Source organism: Limulus polyphemus, unplaced genomic scaffold, assembly GCF_000517525.1.
Source record: "Limulus polyphemus unplaced genomic scaffold, Limulus_polyphemus-2.1.2 Scaffold550, whole genome shotgun sequence".
Lineage (NCBI taxonomy): Eukaryota > Metazoa > Arthropoda > Merostomata > Xiphosura > Limulidae > Limulus > Limulus polyphemus.
The window spans coordinates 161049-170766 of record NW_013666160.1 but is presented as its reverse complement, the minus strand read 5'-3'; the positions used below and the strand labels follow the sequence as shown (position 1 = coordinate 170766).

Genomic DNA, 9718 nt, shown 5'->3' with positions numbered 1-9718 from the left:
AATTACCATTAATTTCATTCATGCAATATATGAAAACTAACACATACACAATTGTTTCTTTAAAAGAAACCAATAATGGTTTAAGAAGAGAAAACAAGGAAATGTATTTCAATCTCAGTTAGTATACACACCATACCATCTAAAGACCAAAAATCACCACCTACAATATCCTTGTGGATATAGAATCCAATACAAGAAATTAGAACAATACACACAAGCCCACTTTCTGTGAACTTGAAGTTTGACAATATAAAAGATGAAAATATCTGGTAATTACAACAAAAAGTATGAAAATATCTGGTAATTACAACAAAAAGTATGAAAATATCTGGTAATAACATAACATTAATTAATTATAGCAATAAAACAATTAGGACAAAAGTAAAATTTCATAACATGTCTATGATGCCTCGATTTCAAAAAAGTATTAAGAAAACCAAAATAACCATTGATTCTTCAATAATTTATAGACTTCCTAAAAGTAAACCAAAGATTTGAATGAGTCTTTTACCCAAATAATGAAACATTTTCAAAAAGCCCAATTTAACGACTGAAAATTTCACTTGAATTATTTTTGAATAAAAAATAAAAAGGAGAAATTTATTAATAAGGAAACAATAAAACAACTAAGGTTATTCACACTTATACTGATAAGAGGTGATCAGCATACAGAACTTAGAGCAGAAACTATCAACCTAAGAGAACACTTCACTTTATGTACTTGATAAATTATTTCACTCTTAAACAATATATAAAAAGAATATTAAGTTTTCCATTATTGGATGATCATATTTAACTCTTTAAAATGAAACCACTACCAGATTTAAAGATAAAAACAAATAACGTTTCAACATTAAGATATTTGGTTTTATGCAAAGTATATTTCAGATTAACTGTCATTATATTTGAACTATATTACCTCCACAGCTGTTCAAGGTTGCCTCTACTGAAAGAGGTTTCTTGCTTGTTATAGCACATACTGAAAAAGTAACTATAAGGTGAATTATGACCAATCTTTGTCATCCAACCTGCTAATGAAAGTAACAACCATGATGTGATAAACAGAATTATGGCAAAGTCTGATAATTGAAGAAGGATATAGTTTTAAAAATACAAAATGACCATACAAACAAATTGGAAAGAACTACCATAAAACAAACAACCTCTAGTTTGCAAGCGGCTACAAAGTACCCAAAGTATATACATTCAACACGGTTCTGAGACTCACTGTAACTGCTGTTGACTCATTAACTATTCATCCACACCATATGTAGCCCATTATCATATTCCAATACTAATTCCAGTTTGAGCTCTAAACAGTTTTAACGAAATCAACTCCATTATACTTCAAACTGAAATAAAGAAAATTTAACACTGAGGGTGACAACAATTTGTTTCATCATTTGCTAATAAAACACTGAAAACTGGACAATGCCTTAAGTTAAATAATTTTGCCTTAACTTCACAATATGTTCATTTCTTACTGTATCAACTCATCTTTCTTTGATTAGAAGATCAGCTTCAAAACAAAAAATCAATGGGTTTGCGACAGGTTCATCTTAGTCACCAATCATTACAGATCTCTACAAGTCACATATTGAAGTATTAGCTTCAAAGTCAGCATCATTGAACAAAGTAGATGGGAGCTTTATACAGATGATATCTGTATCAACTGGCCTTATATCCACAGCACATAAAGTGATTTCCTTTTATGCTTTAATTGAAAGAATGGTGGAATGACCAAAAGCCTCTATGGTACCCAAAATTTAAACTAAGAATGCCATCTTTTCAATAAAACTTCCTTAGCTGCATCAAACAGTCAAGAAATTAAAATGACCAAATAATTTCCCTCCAATTACAATAAAATCTTCTGTTAACCTGTAGTACTCATGATGAGACCAACTTCCTGACAACTACCATATATTATTCTTCAATAATGTAGGATTTGCCCAGAAAACTTACAATGGTTTTTATAAAAGAGAGACAATTAGACTGATATTTTTCTTTAGTATTTTGAACACAAATGAACAGAATCTTTATTCAGACAATAAAAAATAAACCAGTATGCATAATAAAATAAATTTTATTATTTACAGAGTTGTAAAGAGCATGGGGCTATGGGAGCTGCTGCCCAGTGTGTCACTATGTAGGGGGTATCCAAATTCAGTTTGATATTTAAATAGTGTATTCTTGTCACAAAAATGGGGTATTTGTATATCATGAAAATAATAATAAATGAGAGATGCAAATTAGTAATCTTGCCCTGGTGCTGATCACAGTAACTACAGCACTTGTTTTTTTTTTAATAAATGTAGAGTAGGATTTTTGTTCTGTCCAACAGAAAGGTGTCAGCAATAAGACTTATAATATTACTGTTGATTAAAATGTACAAATCTACAGACCTTGATAACTAAACTATGATATTTATTAAAATCACTAGTAAATAAACAATCAACATATAAAAACATATGACTTGCAACAGGTTATTTCCAAATAGATAAGAACCACCATAGGAGATTTCCTGACAAATCAAGTACCAGAAAATCACTAATAACTAAAAACATGTTTCTCACTTTTATTTAATTTGCTCCTTTTATAAAAACATTAAATAACTAATCATTATCTTCATAAGAATTTTCTAAAATGTACAGCTTTCCATTGGAAAATAATTTTTGAGACTATCTAATTTTGTAACTAGGTGAGAGTTAATATATATATCTCAAAACTTGCATTTTTTAGCTGGTGATGCAACACAATTTAATAACTCCAGGAAAACAATGTATCTTCTTACCACAGTAAACAAGCACCGAGATATGGCAACACAATACCTTCCACCATCACAACCCCACCTCCTCAATTCTTTTCTCTATCATTAATTTTATAGTTACCTTGAATGCCTGTAGATGTAGGAACTACCAGTAAATTATATATTGTTTCAACCTATTTATAAAGATGTATGCAGTTTCTCGTGTTTTAATACTGAATGTATGGTACAAATTATTTATTTAATTACTAGCTTAATTATTGCTATTTTGAGTTTGTACATTTCTACACAAGTCCATTTATGTGCAATTACACACATAAGTATACACTGAATATTCAAATATGATCTCCATTGTTTCAGCTTCCTTTAATACTTCCTTAGACAATTACATCTACATTTAATTTACATATCAACTTAGATGTTCTGAATATGTATACATGTAGACAAGAGTATTGTTATACCTCACTGTTGTGCTTTTAGACCCCAATAATATTTTAGTCATTTGACAATAACTCATTTTTAACTTCTCCAGAGTCTGGTTTGTTCATTATAATTTGTAGCCATTGTAGGTTCTGTACATATGAAGCACTATATTAAAAATTATAAAAACAACCCTGGAGCAAGGAAAGGTTATAACATTTTGTAAATAGAATTCCAGTCAGTGCCTCATCTTTTAAGGTTCTACATAATGTTGTAAAATATCAATAAAGAGCTTAGGAGTGTACTTCAAATTTGTCTGATTATTTAGTTACAAAAAATAAATATTAATATGTTACAATGTTGAACAGGGGCAGACTAGCCTCTTTAAATTTTATCAGGAAAAAAGTTAGAAGGGGCCCAGAAGTTTGTCATAAAAATAACAAAACTACATACTTTTCCAAGGAGGCCCACTGGAATTTTTCCCAGTATCTCTTTAGGCCAGTCTTTGTCTCATGTTGAACTATAGTTTCCTCTGACAAAACTTACAGTAATCTGTACAGTGTTCTCTCACACATCTAAATAGACTATTTACTACTTCATTATACAGTTGCTGAAATTATAAAAAAGAAAACTCACTTCTTTTTCATATTTTGTAGTAATGCCTAAATACAAAATATCCGTCTTTATTTTATAGGAAATATTAGTAGCCTTTAATTAAATATACTAAATATACTGTCTAGACTAAATTTTTTTAATTTCACATGTGTAATTTTCATAATGCAAGCTAACTTTGAGGTAAATAATTACTATAAGAATGTATCAATATTAACTTTAAACTTTTATTTAACTGTATACTAGAACAACAAGCTATTAAATTTGTTGAGTTAATTAACATGTTCTAGCTAAACATTTACTATCAGAGGCATCACTAGGTTCTTAAAAGCTTCAGGGCTCAGGCCCATAGGCACTGGAATTTTGGTCATTTCAGCATGATATTAATCATGGTTTTCTATTCTGATTTTTAAAAACATCAGCTGGAGATTTGGGGCACTGTCAACTAGAATCAGGACACAGGCCCCATGTACCAGTGTCTAGCAATGTTAGTGGTTACTATAAGAACATCCAATTAACTTTCATGAGGTTAAATAACACATTCTACTTAACTATATACTGCATATTTATTAAACATGATGACATGGTTAGCACAATCAGGTTAAAAGTTTACTATGACTGTACACTTATTAACTTCCATCTGTATTTTAAATCTTCTGGAAAGAGATCACATATGCTAAATTCAAATAATTTTTTCAAAAACTTAGATACTTGATGATGTCACATTAATTTAATTTATAAAAACAACAACTCATGTTTTCACTGTTTTCTTTTTACTTTCTACTAAAATTTATAAATGAAATGTATATGTTTACAAACCTTAACAAGATAAGCAACATGGCCAGTTTGTAAAGATTCAGGTAGATGAACCCAACGTCGTGTTCCTAGAGCAAACAAAATTTCATTATACAATTATTTTTAGTCAGCCTACAAATAGTTCTATTAATGCAATAACAGAATTTTTTTATTACAGGTGTTGCACATGTGTCAATTCACTTTGTTGTAAAGAGAACTTACAGTAAGTAAAGAGACAGTATATTTTATTTACAAACAACAATCAAAAACTGAGATTAAAGATGGTCATATTAGACATAAATTTGTTTATATGGTTGATTTTTCATTTTACTTTACCCTAAATAATGCAATCAGTATATAAAACAGCACAACTTGTCCAGTTACATTACCCAACAAATGTCAACAGAAGGTTTCATTGTCTTACAGAATAAGATTTACCAATCTGAGCAAAAACAACATAATGTTTAGTAAGTAGTAGATTTGCCTTCTTAATCTGAGCATGTATCCAAATCACAAGTGGTTTTCAAATATATATTATATTTCTAATATATATATATATATTTGAAAGTTTAACTTAGTGGGTGTGGATAATGGGACTACATTATTCAAAGTTTGAAGAACAGAAGATCAAAAGGTGTTTTCTAAATCAAAAATAATATTCTATAAAAGTTTATATTTAATTTTGTTTGAGCTGGCAAACCAGATAGAATTAGTAATTTTACCTGTTTCAGTTAAACACATGTTGTATTGATGAAAGGCCAAGTTTTCTCTTAAATCATAATTTTCATTTGTGTAACTTAGGTATTTTGGTAGGCTTTTTCCCCTTTGTACACAATTAATTTTAAATTGGCAAGCATTGTGTGACTTGCATGAGCACACTGATATCATACAATAAACTATTTGAGATAATAACTTTACCCACTTACTTTCAGGCCACTGTCTTAGCTTATATTCCTAAGCTACTCAGCTATTGCAGTGCAAAGGTTTTTTGGTTGTTGTTTTTCAACAAAAAAACAAAACAAGTTTTGCTCATTTGTTAAAAACTGAAAAAAATGTTGAGAAGAGTACTAACACTTTGTTCTTTATACAATTTACGTAATGCTCAGTTTAAAACTACAGTGAACTCTTTATAATCAAGTGGAATTGTAATTTTCCCAACAATTCCAGAACACTAACAGGTATAGATGTAGCAGCATCTATATAACACAGTCACCCTGCTTAACATTAAAGTATTATTGTGCCCTTGCTACAGAAGCAGATAACAAACCTTTATGTGGTAGTAGTTAAACCCTGATGAGATACCTGGTAAAAAAGGTATTAAGTTTAAGTATGTTTACTGTCTTATTATCTGTCACCAAACATGTTTGCCCTTTCAACTGTTGAGGCATTATAAAGTGATGGTCAATCCCACTATTCATTGGTAAAGAGTAGAACAAGAGTTGACAGTGGATGGTGTTAACTAGCTGCCTACCCTCTAGTCTATCATTCCAACATTAGGAATGGCTAATGCAGATTAGTCTCAAGTACCTTTATGTGAAATTTAAGAAAATAAACAAACAATACTATCTTATTTATTTGACTGTTGTCGATGTTACAATAAAAGCAAGTATTTAAATTTTACTTCATATTATAATAATTCTTTTCTACATACCTTCCTTTTTCCCAATTTTGTTGTTTTGTGTCCATTTGAGGAGTCCAGATTGCCTAATCATGTTGCAAAAATCCAAACTGAAAAATTGTACAAAATACCACCAAGTTCTAGCTTTCTGACAGTCAAGTCAAACTTTGCTTCTTAAAATGAACTGTTTTGAACAATTTGATATGTCTAATTTTGATAATTTTACACATTCAGAAATGTATGTTTGTCTTTGCAGCCTTAAGGATAATGAAGAGTCTCTTGTTTGCCTTCCTGGGAGCTCTAGAAACTGAAAATAATATTAATTAATTAATAAAATATGTTAAACATAAAATAACACTTCAAAACTAAAACTGCTATAAGACTAACTCTTAATAATATATGAAATAAACATTTATTTAAGTCATTTTAAACATACCCACAGTCAGAAATGTCTTCATCCCCACTGAATCTATATGTAAAATCCTATTTTTGCCCAATAAAGTTTATAAAAGTTAACATCTGCCACAAACAATCATTTGGAGTCACAATGTGGAGACAAGAGCTCACAGAGCTTTGAACAAATTATTCCAGGCAGCATTGGTGTATCAGCGTCAAAGATTTCAATCTGACAAATGATATCTGAATCTATAAGAGTAATGTGCTAAAAAAAAAAAACTGCTAGACACATTACTGTAGAATGTTGGTCTAGCTACTCACAATTAATCACTTCTCTGTTGATGCAAGTTAAGAAATATGTTTTAAAATGAAAATACACAGCTGATACTAAATCCAACTCCAAGGACATAAATAAAAAGCCAACATATCCAAGATTTTGGAAGCTACATGCTGCAGAATTGCATGTAAAAGCTGCAACTTATAAGCCATTTATAACAGACATGAAGGAAAATGCAAACAACACCAGAAAATCAAAAGGTAGAGTGATGAATTTGGCTATAGATACAGTACATGGATTTGAATCAACAACTTCCTGGGAAATGAATAAAATACAACTGTTTTTCCTGAACTGTAAGAACTGATTCTTTAATATTATGGTGTGGTAATGTTTTAGCTAGTTTGGACTAAGTTCACTTGTAAGCAGTGTTGTGAATGTCTTGTAACATTCTAGGTAAACTCACAAAGCTCATAACTATTTCAGCAAAGTGATGCACCATTTCATGGAGCATTTTGAGATAACATCTAAAATAGGCCTTTCCCTCTTAAATCCAAATGTATAAATTTGATATGCTACTGATAAATGTGAAGATGAATCAATATTGTAAGTATGACAAACTAAATTAATTTAGTAACTTGATAAAGATCTGTTTTAGTAGGTTTGTTGAATATCTTTAGATATGTTAATTGCACCTTATAAAAATGTCTCAGGTCCAGTGCTACTTTCAAAACTATGTCCTCCATCATCAACCATATTCAATGTTATGGCCATGATAACACACTACTGCCCAATGCCCCAATTTCCTTATTAACAACTTTGTGTGAAAGATTGCAACCTCGATCTTAAACCACACATCATAAAGTACTTTCCACAGACCTTCCAATATATATATGAATGTTGGCTCCTAAGACTACATTTAAGCAAGCTAAAGGCACAAAAGTTTGAGATATATCAGGAAACTTGACAGGTATGTGGATGAATAGGATTGTCCCCATTGCCATTTACTTAGCTGTCTTTCTCAAGAAAACAGCTATTGATTTTAAGGTGTGGCTAGAAGCTTTTGATATGTTGGTTTGTAAGCCTTCAAGAACTTCAAATCCTTGTTTACTACCTGGTTTACAGCACTTGGAGATATGTCCAACTTCATCTCAATTTTACTTTGACTCGCAAGTTCTCTTTTTTCATAAGCTTATCCATCACTTTGCAGATGAAAAGAAGAGGGTTCTGAACCAGATTAGTATGACTCTATGAGGTGTGGTTTCAGAGCCCACTGCTGTCCTACTGCTGTTTTCTACTTCCATTGGAAAACACTAAAGGGTTCCTAAGCCTTACTTGAAACGTTGTGTCATTTTGTTCTGCATCATTTGAGAATCTGTGAACCAACGTAAACTAAATGTGTCACCTTTAGCACCACATTTCTACAGAATGCCACAACACTATTATGTTAGATCTTTAAAATAAAGTGAAATTAACCATCTTTACAATTTCTACAATACATCTCACTGATTCTTTGAATACTCGACTGTAATCTTCAAACAATTAAATCATTTATAACATTCACATATTGCCTGTGCATGTAAAAATACGGTAAGGGAAATCATACAGAAACAATAAATTATCGGCATTGAAAAAACAATAAAACTGTACGTTTCACAAACACATCATTTATTCACGGCCATGGTTTCGCTAGTAAATGCATCATCAAATCGTGAATAAATGATGTATTTGTGAAACGTACAATTGTCTTGTTTTCCTCAATTTTGTAATTACGAGGTTTCACCAAGTACCGACGTTTCAAGTATCAATAAATAATCACATTTTGTGGTGGACTAAAAGTAAAAGCACATGAGGTTATCCATCAGTCTTGTAGTTTTTAAAACTTTAATCATTCAATAAAAAAGTCTATTTTTGAATGATCAATGTATCATATTCTACATGATTACCTGACATCTATATCTGTCATTGTAACATTTATTTGTCTAGGTATGGCCTAGCATAGCTTGGTAGTTAAGCCACTCGCCTCTCCATCTTCAGGTCGTATGTTTCAACTCCCATCACCAAGCATGCTCGCTTTTCGAGTTATTGTGTGACGTCAATCCTACTAACTGCTTTCCCTCTAGTCCAGTAGTTCTCAACCTTTTGTGGCCCTCTCACTCCTTCCCTAAAAAGTGTGAATTAGACATTTCCGCGCACCCCTGGTTGGAGACCCCTGCTCTAGGCTAGCACTGTTAAATTAGAGTCGACTAGCGCAAATAGGCCTCGAAATTCAAAACAAACCAATTTGTCTAGGATATCTTGAATAACAGCGAAAATTATTTTTTAACAGGTTCTGTTTTTGGTGAGTTCTTTTTGATAATTCAGTAAAACCAATGCAGTGTCCAATCCACTTAACAATAAAGAAAGTGATTTATTTCTTCAACCATAATGTAGAACATCTACACCTACATTCACTAACAGTAGAGGAGTCGCTATGCGCTAGCACACAGAACCCGTGCCCCCATTCTATTTGACAGTGCTCTGCATCCCCATTGGTATCTTGAAAAAATCAGAATAGCAAACCATGATCACTCAGTAACTGATCAATAAGGGAGTAACAGAGTCACTACTAACTAACTAGCTACGCACCGACTGACTGATTGACTTGAAAATTCAAGACATTGTGTCAAATGTAGATGATTAGGAAATTTCTAGATGCCACATATCATAATTATGACATGCCAAAATTCACTGTAGTAACCAATACAGAAGGTCTAACTTAAATCATTAAAACAACCTACAACACTACCCCTCTCAGCATTGTGAAGTCCCCTGAACAATCATAATACATTATGTTACG

General features: G+C 31.4%; 1 protein-coding gene across 3 annotated transcripts in view; it reads right to left on the bottom strand.

Annotated features, from left to right (window-relative positions):
• LOC106459038 (PTB domain-containing engulfment adapter protein 1-like) overlaps nucleotides 1-9718 on the bottom strand; it is a 119913-nt gene that overhangs the window by 62744 nt on the left and 47451 nt on the right. For 2 of the 3 annotated variants that reach the window (XM_013918611.2, XM_013918610.2), the window contains exons 2-3: nucleotides 6243-6516; nucleotides 4616-4680 (exon numbers count right to left, since the gene is read on the bottom strand). In XM_013918611.2, the coding sequence (XP_013774065.1) occupies nucleotides 4616-4680; nucleotides 6243-6303 (126 nt within the window). In that variant the 5' untranslated portion in view covers nucleotides 6304-6516. Of the gene's footprint in view, nucleotides 1-4615; nucleotides 4681-6242; nucleotides 6517-8825; nucleotides 8848-9718 lie in introns of those variants that run through there. The other variant, XM_013918612.2, reaches the window with a different exon arrangement.